Source organism: Ascaphus truei, chromosome 3, assembly GCF_040206685.1.
Source record: "Ascaphus truei isolate aAscTru1 chromosome 3, aAscTru1.hap1, whole genome shotgun sequence".
In the NCBI taxonomy this organism is placed as follows: Eukaryota; Metazoa; Chordata; class Amphibia; order Anura; family Ascaphidae; genus Ascaphus; species Ascaphus truei.
Window position 1 is genome coordinate 381,776,266 of NC_134485.1, and position 17,309 is coordinate 381,793,574.

At 46.0% G+C, this 17,309-nt stretch overlaps 1 protein-coding gene across 2 annotated transcripts in view; it reads left to right on the top strand.

The window, feature by feature from the left end:
* Positions 1-17,309, top strand: part of NPAT (nuclear protein, coactivator of histone transcription) — a 76,647-nt gene that overhangs the window by 1,268 nt on the left and 58,070 nt on the right. For both annotated transcript variants that reach the window (XM_075592360.1, XM_075592359.1), the window contains 8 exons: positions 8,389-8,507; positions 10,917-10,977; positions 11,702-11,774; positions 12,771-12,811; positions 14,378-14,608; positions 14,794-14,884; positions 15,009-15,117; positions 16,103-16,194. In XM_075592360.1, coding sequence (XP_075448475.1) covers positions 11,716-11,774; positions 12,771-12,811; positions 14,378-14,608; positions 14,794-14,884; positions 15,009-15,117; positions 16,103-16,194 — 623 coding nt within the window. In that variant the 5' untranslated portion in view covers positions 8,389-8,507; positions 10,917-10,977; positions 11,702-11,715. The remainder of the gene's footprint in view (positions 1-8,388; positions 8,508-10,916; positions 10,978-11,701; positions 11,775-12,770; positions 12,812-14,377; positions 14,609-14,793; positions 14,885-15,008; positions 15,118-16,102; positions 16,195-17,309) is intronic.

A 17,309-nucleotide genomic window follows, 5' to 3' on the forward strand; every position in this document is an offset into this window, starting at 1 on the left:
AAAATGTTGGCGGGTCCACCCAATTCAAAGGCAGCGACTTTACCAATGCGCTTCTCCTTCAGCCCTTTGCAAATACTATCTATGTTTTATAGGGCTGAAGGAGAAGCGCAGTGGTAAACTTGCTGCCTTAGAAGTGGGTGAATCCCAATGTCCGTTCTCCCTGTGACCTCCGGCAAGTCACTTTTATTTTCCTGTGTCGCGGACAATGTTATCTTGTAAGCTCTTTGGGGCAGGGGCTGTGTGCAATGCTGTGTGCAATGGCCGCATTATATAAGACATATGTTCTGACGTGAGATACCGTTGACATGTGAGGCTAGTTTTGCAAAAAAGTGAGGTTAAGATAAGTGAGACATGGCAGGTTTTTGTCACTTAGTAGCAGCGTTAGGTTTTCCCACAAACAAGTAAGTGAATGGAAATGTTTCTATATGATGCTTTGTATGTGATGCAGTGTATCCAAAGAAGGACATTGTACTCTGTTAACTAAAGTGAGCTGGAAATTGGTCGCTCTTGCAAGTAACATTGGAATTTCGTGTTGGGCTTTGCGAGTGATCTGTATTTGTACATGTGTATTACAGCGTTTCAGCCCATGCCTGTCATCGGGTATTTAATGACGAGTGTCACACAAGTGAGGAATTTGTGCTGTGTATGCATATATTCATTTGTTGGTTCACCTGATAGGTTGAAATAGTTATTAACTCTACAGGGAATGGCATTTTATTTGTGCCCGTTCTCTAGGGAGAGATGAGGTTCACTGCTCCATTGGACATATGTGATGTGCATTCCACTTATGTTCGTGTAACTCGTTGCCTGGTTGCTACCCCATATCGATCCTGTGGTTGCAATCCTGGAAGAATTCTGGCTTCTCAAGGGTTAAATTTTAGCACTCTAACACTGTACGGTGGAGAGTTTTTGTCACTTTTTGTACACACCATAACTTTTTTAATGTCCATTTTATACCTACGTACCCGATTCACGTTGCATAGCCAGCAATCAACCTCGCACTGGTGAGACCCAAAAGGTTGAAACGGCTTTCAGTGAGTAGGTTTACTGGTTGTGCCCTTTTTTTTATCCCAGGCCGTGCTGAAATGCTGTGTAATACGGCTGGCAGAAGCTCATATGGGGTCAATGTTAAAATGGATAAGAAGTAAAGAGTGACACACTGTACTCATTTGCATGTCATTTCCCAGAATCCCTTGCTGCAGTGAAAGCACTGTTTGCTAAGCGATAATGGGGAAAAGCAGGGTTACAGACCTGTCTGAGACATGCGAATGTGCTAACAAGGGGTATTTTTATTTACTTTGTCTTGTAACCAAAAAGATTAAGCATGACGTTCAGTTTTATTAGCAATCATGTGACGTGTGTACATCTTGATACCCTTGGCTTAGGCTCCAGCCCCAGTGCGCGTGATGGGGTGCCTGGCGACGCTCGTTCCCTGCATCCGAGTGATCTGAAGGACTTCGGATCGCTCGCGATGCGGGGGCGCGGCCATGACATCACACAGCTGGTTCGCCCTCATTGGCTGAACCGCCGCCGTAACGTGGCAAATGCTTGGCCGCCGGGCCAAAAGACAAAAATCTTGTCTTTTGGCAAAGATGGTCGTACATCGCTCTTGCTGCTGGCGCGCGTCGGCAGTGACTGGGGCCAGCCCCGGAGAGGGCCGTATCTTGTTGGCCCCGCGCACGCCATAGTGCGAGCAGTGGGGACGAGGCCTTACTCTTTTTTTTAATATAAAAAACACAAACTAAGCTGTGAGGGATATCACCTGAAGTGTTCGGCTCAGTGGTTCCCAGCAGCTCTGTCAGTAATAATACACTGCTTGTTTTATGTTTATATTTTTATTTTAAAGGAATAAACCACTTGCTAAGGCGGAGATATGTGTGTGTGTGTATATATATATATATATATATATATATATATATCTTTATATAGTGCCTGGGGAAGATGATTTCAAGCCTAAATATTAATTATGCTATGCTACGGTCATGCCTTGAAGTTGGATAGCAGGCTTAAGACGCTTTGACCAAAGGGTTAAACTAAATGACCGTTTTTCAAGAGAATATATAGGTATTGCACTGTGTATTTTTGTCACATTGGAAGTAGCTTTGAGCATCTTTGTTTGTTTTTTTTGTTGTATACATTTAGCCACGCCAACTAGCACTCCTTTTGATATATATCTATCTATCTATATATAATACTGAGTTAAGTTATGGTGAGTAAAAAAAGTGACAAAAACCCTCCACAGGAAAGCAAATATGCAAATACAGCTGTATGCTCATTTGCATGTCTGAGGCAGGTCTGCAACCCCGCCTTTCCCCATTATCACCCAGCATACAGCACTTCCACTGCAGCAAGGGATTCTGGGAAATGACATGCAAAAGAGCACCCAGTGTCACTTTTTGCCTCAAAAACCATTAATGGGGGGGGCTATAAGAGGAGTGTTTCTTGGGGCAGTGATTCCCAACCGGGCTCTCCCCCCATCGCTCTCCTCCCTCCTAGGAGCTCACGTGCAGTCCTCACTGCTTCCAGCCTGTGAGCTGAGAGGGAGGAGGGAGGGAGGTCATCTGTGGTGTCGGCTTCTTCTGTGAACTTTTCATGTGACCGGAGGTAGAAGGGAGATGCTGCTTCTGCTCAAAGTTGCTTGTGTGTGTGTGTCAGTCTGAGTGTGTGTCAGTCTGAGTGTGTGTCAGTCTGAGTGTGTGTCAGTCTGAGTGTGTGTCAGTCTGAGTGTGTGTCAGTCTGAGTGTGTGTCAGTCTGAGTGTGTGTCAGTCTGAGTGTGTGTCAGTCTGAGTGTGTGTCAGTCTGAGTGTGTGTCAGTCTGAGTGTGTGTCAGTCTGAGTGTGTGTCAGTCTGAGTGTGTGTCAGTCTGAGTGTGTGTCAGTCTGAGTGTGTGTGTGTGTGTGTGTGTGTGTGTGTGTGTGTGTCAGTCTGTCTGTGTGTGTGTGTGTCAGTCTGAGTGTGTGTGTCAGTCTGTCTGTGTGTGTGTGTGTGTGTGTGTGTGTGTGTCAGTCTGTCTGTGTGTGTGTGTGTCAGTCTGTCTGTGTGTGTGTGTGTCAGTCTGTCTGTCTGTCTGTGTGTGTGTGTGTGTGTGTGTGTGTGTGTGTGTCAGTCTGTGTGTGTGTGTGTCAGTCTGTGTGTGTGTGTGTGTGTGTGTGTGTGTGTGTGTGTGTGTGTGTGTGTTTGTCCGGGATGGGAAGGGAGCGAAGATAGCAGGGATACACCATGAAAAATAAAAATAAAATGCATACAATAGTGTAATAAGTTCTTTTCAATCTGGATAAAACATGTATGTCTTGACTCTATAGCAATGCCTACTTACAGCAGGTCAAAAGGTAAAAAGCATTGATCTACACAGCAGGTAGAAAGGTGTCAGGATCTTCAGGAACAACAGCCCAGGTTTACAGCATAAGAAATCAGCACCTCAGCTCAGACGTCAGTAGATGTGAGTGGATCAGAGACATGCAAAAGAAAGGCAGACCATAGTGTCGATCTACGCGTTTCGTCGTACTAGACAACTTCCTCAGGAGCAATGAATAATTCTCAAATGAGTTGTGGGTTTATATATACTAAACAATTGAACAAATAAGCAATTAACCAATTTAATATAACAATTATATAATTGAAAATTTAAAAGATACACTGGTTCTCCAATAAATAGGTACATAACTCAGTGTTCAAAAACGGCGCAGTGTTAATACAAATAGGCATTTAAAACAACATCTAAGTAAATAAAATATCTAAGTAAATAAAATTCAGGATCTAATCATGATGTGTGTGTGTGTGTGTGTGTGTGTGTCAGTCTGAGTGTGTGTGTGTGTGTCAGTCTGTGTGTGTGTGTGTGTGTGTGTGTGTGTCAGTCTGAGTGTGTGTGTGTGTGTGTGTGTGTGTCAGTCTGAGTGTGTGTGTGTGTGTGTGTGTGTGTGTGTGTGTGTGTGTGTGTGTGTGTCAGTCTGAGTGTGTGTGTGTGTATGTATGTATGTATGTCTTTATTTGTATAGCGCCATAAAATGTACATAGCGCTTCACAGTAGTAATACATGTCATATAAATAACAAATATAAATAACAGATCATGGGAATAAGTGCTTCAGACATACTGTAAAAGTAACATTAAGGAAGGAGTCCCTGCTCCGAGGAGCTTACAATCTAATTGGTAGGTAGGGAGAACGTACAGAGACAGTAGGAGGGAATACTAGTAAGTGCTTCTGCAGGGGGCCAAGCTTTGTGTCATGTGTCCATGATTATCCAGTGCTACTCATATGCTTCTTTAAGCAGATGTGTCTTAAGGTGGGTCTTAAAGGTGGATAGCGAGGGGGCTAGTCGGGTATTGAGGGGAAGGGCATTCCAGAGGTGTGGGGCAGAAAGTGAGAAAGGTTTAAGGCGGGAGAGAGCTTTAGATACAAAGGGGGTAGAAAGAAGACATCCTTGAGAAGAACGCAAGAGTCGTGATGGTGCATAGCGAGAAATTAGGGCTGAGATGTAATGAGGGGCAGAAGAATGTAAAGCTTTAAAAGTGAGCAGTAGAATTGAGTGTGAGATACGCGATTTAATCGGAAGCCAGGAGAGGGATTTCAGCAGGGGAGACGCTGAGACAGATTTAGGAAAGAGTAGAGTGATTCTGGCAGCAGTGTTTAGGATAGATTGTAAGGGAGACAGGTGAGAGGTAGGAAGGCCGGACAGCAGGAGGTTGCAGTAATCGAGACGTGAGAGAATGAGGGCCTGAGTCAGAGTTTTAGCAGTTGAGTAACAGAGGAAAGGGCGTATCTTTGTTATATTGCGGAGGAAAAAGCGACAAGTTTTAGAAACGTTTTGAATATGAGAGGAGAATGAGAGAGAGGAATCAAGTGTGACCCCTAGGCAGCGTGCTTGGGCTACTGGGTGAATGATCGTATTTCCAATAGCAATGTGGAAGGATGTAGTAGGGCCAGGTTTGGGAGGTAGTATAAGGAGCTCTGTTTTTGCCATGTTAAGTTTCAGTCGGCGGATGGCCATCCAGGATGATATTCCAGAGAGGCATTCAGAAACTTTGGTCTGTATAGCAGGTGTAAGGTCAGGGGTTGAAAGGTAAATTTGTGTGTCGTCAGCATAGAGGTGATATTTAAACCCAAAAGATGTGATTAGGTCACCTAGAGAGAGTGTGTAGAGACAAAAGAGAAGGGGTCCCAGGTGTGTGTGTGTGTGTGTGTGTGTGTGTGTCAGTGTCAGTCTGAGTGTGTGTGTGTGTGTGTCAAACTGAGTGTGTGTGTGTGTGTGTGTGTGTGTCAAACTGAGTGTGTGTGTGTGTGTGTGTGTCAAACTGAGTGTGTGTGTGTGTGTGTGTGTGTCAAACTGAGTGTGTGTGTGTGTGTGTGTGTGTGTGTCAAACTGAGTGTGTGTGTGTGTGTGTGTGTGTGTGTGTGTGTGTGTGTGTGTGTCAAACTGAGTGTGTGTGTGTGTGTGTGTGTGTCAGAGAGGATGGGAGAGGGGGAGAGAGGATGGGAGAGGGGGAGAGAGGATGGGAGAGGGGGAGAGAGGATGGGAGAGGGGGAGAGAGGATGGGAGAGGGGGAGAGAGGATGGGAGAGGGGGAGAGAGGGTGGGAGAGGGGGAGAGCGGGTGGGAGAGGAGAGAGAAGGAAAGGTAGAGGGAGAAAGGAAGAGGAAAGGAGCCAGAGAGGGGAAGGAGAGGACAGAGGAGGGACAGGAGAGAGGTAGAGAGAGAAGGAGGGGGAGAGGAGAGGGGATAGAAGAGAGAGGGAAGAGGAGAGAGGGAGAGATGGGGAGAGGAGGGGGAGGGGGGAGAGGGGATAGAAGAGAGAGGGAAGAGGAGAGAGGGAGAGATGGAGATGGGGAGGGGAGAGAGAATGAGATTGAGGAGACAAAAGGAGGGAGAGGGAGGGGAGAGGAGAGGGAGGGGAGAGGGGAGAGGAGAGGGAGGGGAGAGGAGAGGGAGGGGAGAGGAGAGGGAGGGGAGAGGAGAGGGAGGGGAGAGGAGAGGGAGGGGAGAGGAGAGGGAGGGGAGAGGAGAGGGAGGGAGAGGAGAGAGATGTGGAGAGAGAATGAGGGAAAGGAGGTAGAGAGGGAGAGGACAGAGGGGGACAGGAGAGAGGAGAGGTAGAGAGAGGGGAGAGAGGAAGGGATAGAAGAGAGGGGGGAGAGGAGAGAGATGTGGAGAGAGAATGAGGGAGAGGAGAGGAGAGAGAGGTAGAGATAAAGAGGAGACAGGAGGGAGAGGGGAGAGAGGACAGAGGAGGGAGAGAAGGAGAGGTAGAGAGAGAGAGGGAGGAGGGGGGGAGAGGAGAGAGAATGAGGTAGAAAGGGAGAGGAGACAGAACGAGGGAGAGGAGGGAGAAAGGTAGAGGAGAGAGAAGGGGGGAGAGGAGAGAGGGGGAGAGAGATCGATTGATCAGTGGGGGATGATGTGAGATGTGGGGGGGGGGGGGGGTGATGTGAGATGTAGGGGGGGGGTGTTTACACCAAAATCATTACAAAATATATACACATTGTTTATTCAAAAGTATGAGTTAATGATTATTTATTACCCCCACTGCTTTACACGTCTATTTTGTGATTTACCCCTGTCAAATATGTCATCCAGATAGGGGTTCCCCAAAATGTTACAAAATACTTAAAGGGTTCCTCCAAACAGAAAAGGTTGTGAATCACTGGCTTGGGGGATGGAAGTTCGAGTCTGCGGAGGGAGAGACACCTCACTACCGACTCTCCTCCTCCTCCTCCCCACATCGTGCAGCAGCTGCAGAGGGAGAGCCACCTCACTACCGACTCTCCTCCTCCCCACACCGTGCAGCAGCTGCGGAGGAGGGGGAGAGGGAGCCACGCAGGGCCCTGGCGGAGAGGGCAGGAGGGCCCTGGGACACCACCAGGCCTGTCACTCAGTCACTGAGTGACACCTAATCCCAGCATCATTGGTCTCCCTGACTTCAATACATGTTGTTGTATGATTAACTTTTGCAGACACTCCCCCCACCCCCCATGATCTGTGCCCCATAAAATGACTCAGTGGGATCTAAGCTGTCAGACCGTCCCTCATGCATTTCAAGTTGTCACTTCTTGCAGCTGATTGTCATTCTTGTTTAGCATCATTGGTGATGGATTTTGGTGCAGGTAGTATTTGGAGTATTTGTATTCAATTTGCAATTTTTTACTTCAGGAAGACTAAGTCGCACTCACTCAGTGCATTGAACTTGATTGCCGTGTCTGCGGTCCTGTCAAGTGTCACTCACTTGAACTGAGTGCCACTCAAGTTTAACACTTGTCTTTGGAGCCTTCAGTAGGATTTTGCTTGAGTGTGGGTCAGGGAGAGTGTGGGTCAGGGAGAGTGTGGGTCAGGGAGAGTGTGGGTCAGGGAGAGTGTGATTTCCCCCCCCCCCTGCACGTGTGTGTGTGTGTGTGTGTGTGTGTGTGTGTGTGTGTGTGTGTGTGTGTGTGTGTGTGTGTGTGTGTGTGTGTGTGTGTGTGTGTGTGTGTGTGTGTGTGTGTGTGTGTGTGTGTGTGTGTGTGTGTGTGTGTGTGTGTGTCAGCAGGCTAATTTTTAAGTTGATAATTTTGGATGGCCCTCGAATGATGTTATAAATATCCAAATGGCCCTTGGCAGAAAAAAGCTTCCCCACCCCTGCGTAAAGGTAAAGATATAAAGATGTATTCACGCCACATGATTTATTGAGGATTGACTAGAAACTGTTTGTACATTGTCTCTTTTGAGCCTACAAGTGTATAGTACCATTGCTCTCATGCCTGGGAAGTAGTATAAATGTACATATTGAGAAACTGGTTTTACTTTTGTGTTATGTTTTGCCCGAGTTGAGTTTGTATGTGTAATTCAAGTCGTGATGTTTTGTATATAGTCAAAATTAATCAAATGTCCAGGAGACCTCGCAGAATATTTAATCCTGAGGATATATTCCGCACAAAAACATTGATGCAAATAGGTTAACTCGTGTTTTGTGTTTGTTTGACCATATACTATATTGTTTTGTTTTTTAAATTGCCTAATTCACCATACTTTGCTATAAAGAGACCTGAACCTCCCATTAACTATTGCTGAGCTCCACTAATATTTATTTGGATCTTCAAAGATTTATAGTTGGAATTCTTCATTCATACTTGGACTCAATATTGCTATATATTGCTGTGTTTTGGCGGCTGAGCATAATATTCTGCATACCGGGTATGCTTTTATATCAGAGTTGCTCAACTCCAGTCCTCAAGCCCCCCCCCCCATCAAGTCTAGTTTTCAGGATATCCCTGCTTCAGCACAAGTGGCTCAATCAGTCTTCGACTGAGCCTCTGAGGCACCTGCGCTGAAGCAGGGATATCCTAAAAAATTAAGCACCCCTGCTTTTATATACTGGATCTGTTTAGTGTGTAACATGTGTTTTCTTGTCTGGGTTTCAGGCTACCTGCAGCAGGAGAAACTTGCATCTACGTGCCGAGCATTCATAGCAGAAAGCCCCAACTTGAAGGAGTATGCAGATCATTACACAGATGAAGGTTTTGTCCCGGGCTGTGTGCTGGTGAGGCGCCCAGTAATATTTCAGTGCTTTACTACCAGCTTTGTGTCTACCCACCCTCCAGTCTTACGCCCGCACCTCTCTTGCGCTATAGAAGATATAATATTATCCACTATATGAGATGATTACATTACACAAGAATATATACTGTACTTTATGGCAAGCTCATCTGACTTGAGTATACTGCTTAACAGGAGAATATTAGAATTAGTACTGCTGGGTGTTAAAATACACATGAAGGCACCAACAAAATAGCAGGGCACATCCTGACTCTATATACAGAACTCCAGTTTATCAGAGTTACTAACACATTCTTCCTTGTTAATGGTTTTGACATTCATATTTGGTAACTTGCCTTAATCTTTGTTCCATCTTATGAGCTGAATGACTCCTGCGACTGTGCTCTGCTAGAATAACTAGCCCCGCACAATCAGTCGTTTCTTGTGGCATGTCAGGAAAGGGACAATGAAAAGTGAGAGAACGGTTTTGCGTCCGTTTTTTGTGGCATCCCACAGGTTTCTTCCATGATGCAACGCGTTTTTAGGGGAGAGACCCAAGTATATCTCGTGTAGTGAGCACACCAGGTAATAATCATCATAATTAAGATTTCGAAGTTTTTTAAAACGTAACATTTAATGTATTAAAATAAGGCAGCTAAAACTAGGAGGGTTAAGGGGGAGGGGAAGGATAAAGGTTCAGGCGATCTGATATAGTCGTCAGATCACAAGTACAAACCCAGTATGTAAAGAGATGGTTTGTAAGACTTTATGCGCAATATTCCTCTAATACAAATTGCTTAATGCTATAATATATACAGTATACAGTGTCGTAAGAAATAGCAACAAAGTGTAAGCCCATAAAATCCTCCAATGCACTAAAAAACACCAACTGAGATGTATATTAGTTAATGCATAGTGATTACTTGCTTCAGGTGTGGCTACTCGTCATTAGATAGGCCAAGTAAACGGGGGATATGTGTGTGTAAAAATACAGCCACGCTAGTTAGGCCAGGTCCTTGCTGGCTACTGCAGCGCCCGCTGTGGCGGACGCTACAGGGACAAGAGCCGCCCCACAAGGGGGCCGGGCCCGCTGCGAGGGGGGGGCCGCTGCGCTGACAAACTCCTGCGCTCAAGAAAATTGAGAAAAGGACTCGTGACGGAGCGCTAGGCCACGCCCCCCGGTCGATTCAGCCAATGAGTGCGAACCTGCCGGGTGATGTCACGGCCGCTCCCTCGTCGCTCCCCCCTGTCTTTCCCCCTGCAGCTCACTGCAGACCGGGGGACTCGGCTGCACGTGCCGCCAGTCTCACAGGCGCGTGTGCAGCGCATTCAGCGGGGCCGCAGCCTTGCACATCGGACCAATGTCCTACAGAATATTCAAACTTGGAATCCGGAATACAACAGAGCAGTACTGCTGGAAAACACTTGTATCTATAATGTGTTCCAGGAGGTAATTGGCTAATCTCGCTGCAGATAGTAATAGACGCTTAGTAAATGTAAATAGTGCCATGGCTCTTATCACCTGGTGTGCTCACTACTAGAGATATATACTTGGTTGTCTTCCCTAACAATGAGTTGTATTTTGCAGTTTATATCTCTCTAGTCAAGCACCATGTCTACTATTTACACAATTCTCGGTCCTGGGCAGACTGCTTCTCTAGTTTTATTCTTCCATGGTGCCTCCATTTATACATTGCAATACACTTACAGGAACACTTTGCACTGTTTGTTCTTGCTTCACTCAAATTTTGTTGGCAATAAACCTGCAAACGGCCATTATATTCTGTCCGAACTGCATCTCCTCCAGCTCCCCTGTTAGGTGTCCATTAACCCCTTGAGTGAGCGAGGGACCCGCAGCACATTGCGTTGGCATTGTGGGTCAGGACATTGCGTTGGCATTGTGGGTCAGGACATTGCGTTGGCATTGTGGGTCAGGACATTGCGTTGGCATTGTGGGTCAGGACATTGCGTTGGCATTGTGGGTCAGGACATTGCGTTGGCATTGTGGGTCAGGACATTGCTTGGCAATGTGTTCCAGGCCCTTTGGGTATTTGAGGGTTTAAAAATGTTACTTAACCGTCCTAAAGGCCCCGTATATAATGAATAACATTGCTGGTGCACAACATATGCTCCTGGGGACAGCTGTAAAGTGCCATGAAGTGACCCTGCTGATCTGATACACAGGCTCAGGCCTTCTTGTGCTAGGCAGCAAGATTTGCATTTATTATAATATGTGTATTTGCATTCACATCATAACCCTGAAAGTTAGTACAAACCTTGTCCGTTCTCCTCCTCCCCGTCACATGTCCCCTGAGACCTGCTTGTTTAGGAAGTTGTAACATTACTTGATTCTCTCTCTGTTTTTGTATATTGCTCAATTTATTGAGCATATGTTTTACGTTTTTATTTCCAGTCTCTGTTTGGAAAAAGCCTGACGACCATTTTAAATGAATATGTCGCCTTGAAAGCAAAAGGTAAGGGTTATTTGTGCCCGGGTAACTCGCCTTTTTAAGGAAGCTTATCTGACATACCCGTAACATGCACCCCCTCCCATTCCTATTAGGAGCAGCTGTGCGACTGGACAAACTCCACCCTATCTAAAACCCCTAACATCCACACCCCCAAACCTCAATAATCCAGCTGTGTGGCTGGACCACACTCTCTCCGGAGGCATACTCCATCCCACTATGAGCAGCCACTTAACCTCTTGTTTCAGCATTGCCCCTTATTCTCTGTGGATTGTAAGGTCTCGGGAGCAGGGCGATCCTTACCTCCTGTATCTGTGCTTGTGCAGATGCCACCGTTACGTTGGTCCACGCTTGCAGCAGTTCTGCATGGTGATTAACGCTACAATTTCTTTCTACATTTTTGCGTTCCTCAGCCACATTAAAACCGGTCTGGCTTTCAGTCCTAAATAACGTATTTTTGTACAGTTTTAATTTTCTCTCCCTCTTCATTTTGCGCCACGTATTGCTGATTAATCCTGCTGCTCTCGCTCCTTTATGAATGTGTTGTGCTCACTGTGCTATTTCCATAGCCGGCGGGGATATGTAGTGGAGAAAATTGGCACAGTGTATTCTACTTTTAGTTCCCTTTTTGCGGCTGTAACTGCCTCGTTTATGTAGAGCAAATTCCCTTTATAAACCAGCAGCACAGGGCTCCACAAACCTGTAAGGCCGTTTCCCCTTCTCGCCGCAGAGCCGAGGAACGAGATGCCTCTCATGATGGCGTCCCTGTGGAAGAAGCTGGATCACACTGTTGCACAGATCAGGTAGGAAGGTGATTCTGATATCCAGACACCATCTCATTAAGACACGCACTGCTGATCTAAATATGTCACCGGTAGCTGCTCCAATGACCGGGTTTTGTGAGTGGTACCGTGACACGCCAGAAGTAATGCGTTCAGCGATGACTGATACTTGGTGAGAGCATCTTTACCACAGTGTAACTGGTCTCGGTACTGTCTGTCTTGTGAGCACTCCTAGCATTGCCTGGGTGGATCATTTGCAACATCCTCAAGCTTGTGTATACTGTGACCAGATACAGGTTCCTAGTTTTATTACATTTACTCCATTCTATTCTCAGTATTGGCTGACGTTTTGTGCATCTGAATAGCGTTTGGCGCATCTAACTATGTGTGTGCAACTTAAACTATAGCAATGTGAACACTGCTAGCATTGCCTGGGAGGATCTTCTGCAACATCCTCAAGCTTGTGTATATACCGTGACCAGTTACAGGCTTCCAATTCTATCAATATATTTCTCAATTTTATTCTCCAGTGTGGTTTGTGTGTGTGTGTGTCTCCCTCACCTCCTCCCCCCCTCCCCCTCACAACTCTTACCTGCGGCGGGGTCCGTCTTCTCCCCTGCAAATTGTAATGTTTCCCCTGCGTGTCCTGGAAAAATGGCCGGCGGCGTGTTGCCATGGCAACAGGGCGCTACGTTGCTGGCCTCGCAGCCATTTTTTCAGGACCTGCAGGGGAAAAATTACAATTTGCAGGGGAGAAGACTGAGATCGCCACACCCCGTCGCAGGTAAGAGTTGTGAGGGGGGGTGAGGGAATTACTTTTGGGGGGAGGGAGGGACGAGTGGCTTTTGCCCTTGTTTGTCAAGGGGGTGGGGCAGGCATTTTGAGCCCCATTTAAAGACAAAATCTTGTTGTTCCTGGGATTGCTCTCCTATCTGTAAATGATCACTGGTGTTCTCCTGTTATTTTTGTTCTTATATCGCCGCTCACACGCCAAACATGTTTCCCCACTTTTTTTAGGAGCATGCAGAATTCTGCAGCATTTCAAACTCACCAAAGAGGTAAGTGCATGCTTCATAACATAGATCAGGGGGTTAAAAGTTCAATTATTTCATAGTATTGCAAAGAAACCGCTCTTTATCACAACAGCGTTTGACACCGTGGACCACCCTCTTCTTCTTCACATTCTCCATACTCTTGGTATTCGGAACAAAGCTCTATCCTGGATCTCCTCTTACCTCTCCCATCGTACGTTCAGTGTGTTATTAGACTCTATACTACTGGACTGAGTGCAGGAAATCGGGTTCTTTTGGGTGATTCTACCATCGCCCTGCTTGTCCTTATTTATGCTTTATGCTTTCCCTATATGCATCGTCCATATCTTATATATTATTATTGCACTTACTAAGGTGAGCGGTGTTAGGTCACATTGTTGTGCAAACACCTGCTGTACAGACCAAAGTTTCTGAATGTCTCTCTGCGATATCATCCTGTGTGGCCCTCTGCCGACTTAAACTTTAACATGGCAAAAACAGAGCTCCTCATACTTCTTCCCAAACCTGGCCCTACTACCTCCTTCCACATTACTGTTGGAACTCCGATCTTTCACCCAGTAGCCCAAGCACGCTGCCTAGGATCACACTCGACTCCTCTCTCACATTCTCCTCTCACATTCAAAGGGTAGCTAAAACCTGTTGTTTTTTCCTCCACAATCTTACAAAGACGCCCTTTCCTCTTTTGCTCGACTGCAAAAACTCTGACCCAGGTTCTCATTCTCTCCCGTTTTCGACTACTGTAACCTCCTGTTGTCCGGCCTTCCTGCCTCTCACCTGTCTCCCCTACAATCTATCCTAAACGCTGCTGCCAGAATCACTCTACTCTTTCCTAGATCTGTCTCAGTGTCTCCCCTGCTGAAATCCTTCTCCTGGCTTCCTATCAAATCCCGTATCACACACTCAATTCTCATCCTCACTTTTAAAGCTTTACACTCTTCTGCCCCTCATTACATCTCATCTCTTATTTCTCGCTATCCCGACTCTTACGTTCTGCTCAAGGATGTCCTCTCTCTATCCCCTTTGTATCTAAAGCCCTCTCCCACCTTAAACCTTTCTCACTGACTGCCCCGCACCTCTGGAATGCCCTTCTTCTCAATATCTGACAAGCACCCTCTCTATCCACCTTTCAAGACCCAACTCAAAACACACCTGCTTAAGGAAGTATATGAGAAGCTCTGAGTGATAGTTTTACACGGTATACATAAACCTTGGCCCCTTGCAGACGCACTTACCAGAATGCCCTCCTACTGTCTCTGTACGTCCTTCCTGCCAACCAATTAGATTGTAAGCTCTTCGGAGCAGGGACTCCCTTTCCAAAATGTTACGGTTATGTCTGAAGCACGTCTACCCTTTGTGTGTTATTTGTATCATTTGTTATTTATATGATTGTCACGTGTATTACTGCTGTGAAGCGCTATGTACATTAATGGCGCTATATAAATAAAGATATATATATATATACAGTACACAAGGCAAAATAGGGGCTTGTTGATTGCTCTCTAAGTCTAACTTTGATCTTAGAGTTCATATATTTGGGGGCTAAACCATACAATTAAACTTCATGTTTTGTAGCTCGCACGAGAAGTGGGATCGAAGACATAAGGCGCCAGAGACTGCTAACGTCGCCTGTAACGTCCTCACGCCCTGGTTCATCAGTCTCGCATCATGTGGGCCAACAAACATCTACACCCATAGCAACAACGCAAGTAGTCCTGAGACCACTTACAACGCAAGCCATAGCTAACCCTTTGTTCAGCGGACCATCTATAATTGAATGCAGCAGCTCTGCTGTTAGTATAAACAGTAAGTATCGTACGTATGGACAATCATGTCTTTCTGATGAGAAATTCAAGCTGAATACTGTGCATTCTAGTCAGTGATTTAAAAATGTTTTAAAATTAAAACGAGCAGCATTTTTTTAGACCATAAGTAAATTATTTATTTATAAATGTTTGCTTTATTTCACCCTTACTCGTTTTCTTGTCAAGATGAGGAAACATTACAAGTTGTCGCTCTGGGACCTCCAGAGAAGAGACCACCGTCTACTTCTACACACTCATCTCCAATGAGGCGAAAAACGTGAGGAGTTTGTTTTTGTGCATACTTTCTGGAAATGTAAATATAGATCCACAAAACAGCCGAATGTGTATTTTCTCCCAGCGCTACCTTTGGTGCGACCAACACCGCCACCCTTTTATTTCAGGGACTCTCAGAGAAGGAGGCGTGAACCTCTGCACACTTTCACTGCAGCAGGAGGAGAAACCAGGCAGGACAGCGACTCACTCCAAGAGCTCATCGATGGAAACTTCCCTGTGAGTGTACCATCTGGAGCATGATTATTATTATTATCCACTCCAGTTGGGGATTATGATTAAAAAAAAATACAAATAAAAAAAGACCTCACTGCTGAAGAGTTTGCTTTTTACTGACATTTAGAATCAATTCATCACTTGATATATCAGCTCATAGGTTAACCAAAGATAATTGGTCTGATGTAGCTTCTTTTTGTGTGTAGATATACTAGATTTGCCTCCAGTTATCTGACAGTCATGACCGGGCTTGGGTGAATTACCATTATTTAATGGTATTGTGAATTTGATTACAACATACCTCCCAGGTCCATCAAAATTGGTCTTGGATAACTGTGCTGATCTATACAAAGCAAAAGAGTTGTACTTCATTATTTTTAGTCAGCGGCACCAATCATTTCTCACCTTTGTCTTGTAAAAATTAGCATTTTGCTTTATCATTTTGCCCAACTATATATTTTTTTCCACACGTATTCCACTTGCTACAAAAGAAAAAAAAATGTTTCGATGGCTCTTTAACGCAAACATTTGATTTTGATAGTTTTAGAAATAGTTTGTGTTACTTTTTTTTTTTTAATCCATGGTTTGTCCCACGCTCGGGGTTTTGCACAACATACACTGTATCATCACAAGAAAGAGACATCCCTCCCACGTTCCCGTTTGCCACGATTACAAATAAATCTGTAAAGTCGTCTTAGTCTGTCACTCCAAAGGGTAACAAGCTAAATAAGTCACCTATTCCTATAAAGCGGCTGTGCCTGACATGCCAAAATACAAGATGGCGGATCTAAGCAAGGTGTTTGCTGACAAGTGAGATGTGAAGCTTATTCATTCCAGGTGCATTGTTCTGTTCGTTTTTATTAAGTCAGCAGTGGGCTATTTTGTGATGTGAACACACGAGCCGGGCACGGCTTTCTTTCACGCTTTCTGGCTGCGTCGTTTGAACTTTGTCATGTGGGTTTACGGTAGACTTGTTTTTACTTTTCAGCAAATGGTCATCGAAAATGCCAGGGAGAAGATTTTAAGCAACAAGTCTCTGCAAGAGAAGCTAGCAGAGAACATTAACAAATTTCTTGGCAGGTAAATTGGCTACAGTATGTAGAGCAAGCATGTCAAACTCAAATGCTAACAAGGGCCAAATAAACAAGGTTTAAGTATAGGTGGGCCGCAAAAAAAAAAAACTTAAATGTTCATAGAAACGTAGGTTTATTTAGAAAAGTACTGTGTGTGTGTGTGTGTGTGTGTACCTACCTCACAAAACGAAAATAAAAACTAAAAAAGCCAGATGTGAATGACTTCTGAACCGATTAACCAGTGTCAGGATGCCCCTCTTGATTTCCAAAGCGGCAATCCCGCCTGGGATCTTACCTGATCCGTAGTCCCTCAAGGTACTATACTGGAGGGGAGGTGTTTCCTACCTGTCTTCCGATGTCCCCTGTGAGAAACTTGAGTCAGATCCGGAAGAAAGCAGAATAGGTTATTTCGGTGTAGGTATAGGGCAGTTAAGATAAAAAGGAGAGTCAGAGAGAGAGAGGCGCAGAGAGAGAGAGAGAGGCGCAGAGAGAGAGAGAGAGGCGCAGAGAGAGAGAGAGAGGCGCAGAGAGAGAGAGAGGCGCAGAGAGAGAGAGAGAGAGGCGCAGAGAGAGAGAGGCGCAGAGAGAGAGAGGCGCAGAGAGAGAGGCGCAGAGAGAGAGAGAGGCGCAGAGAGAGAGAGAGGCGCAGAGAGAGAGAGAGAGAGGGAGGGAGGCAGAGAGAGAGAGGCGCAGAGAGAGAGAGAGGCGCGGAGAGAGAGAGGCGCGGAGAGAGAGAGGCGCGGAGAGAGAGAGGCGCGGAGAGAGAGAGGCGCGCAGAGAGAGAGAGAGGCGCGCAGAGAGAGAGAGGCGCGCAGAGAGAGAGAGGCGCGCAGAGAGAGAGAGGCGCGCAGAGAGAGAGAGGCGCGCAGAGAGTGAGAGGGAGGCGCAGAGAGAGAGGGAGGCGCAGAGAGAGAGGGAGGCGCAGAGAGAGAGAGGGAGAGAGGCACAAGGACAGAGGGACAGGGGCATAGGGACAGAGGCAGAGGGACACAGAGGGACAGGGGCATAGGGACAGAGGCAGAGGGACAGAGACAGGGACACAGGCACTCTCTCTCTCCCTCTCCCTGACACACACTCTCTCCCTCTCCCTGACACACACTCTCTCTCTCTCCCTCTCCCTGA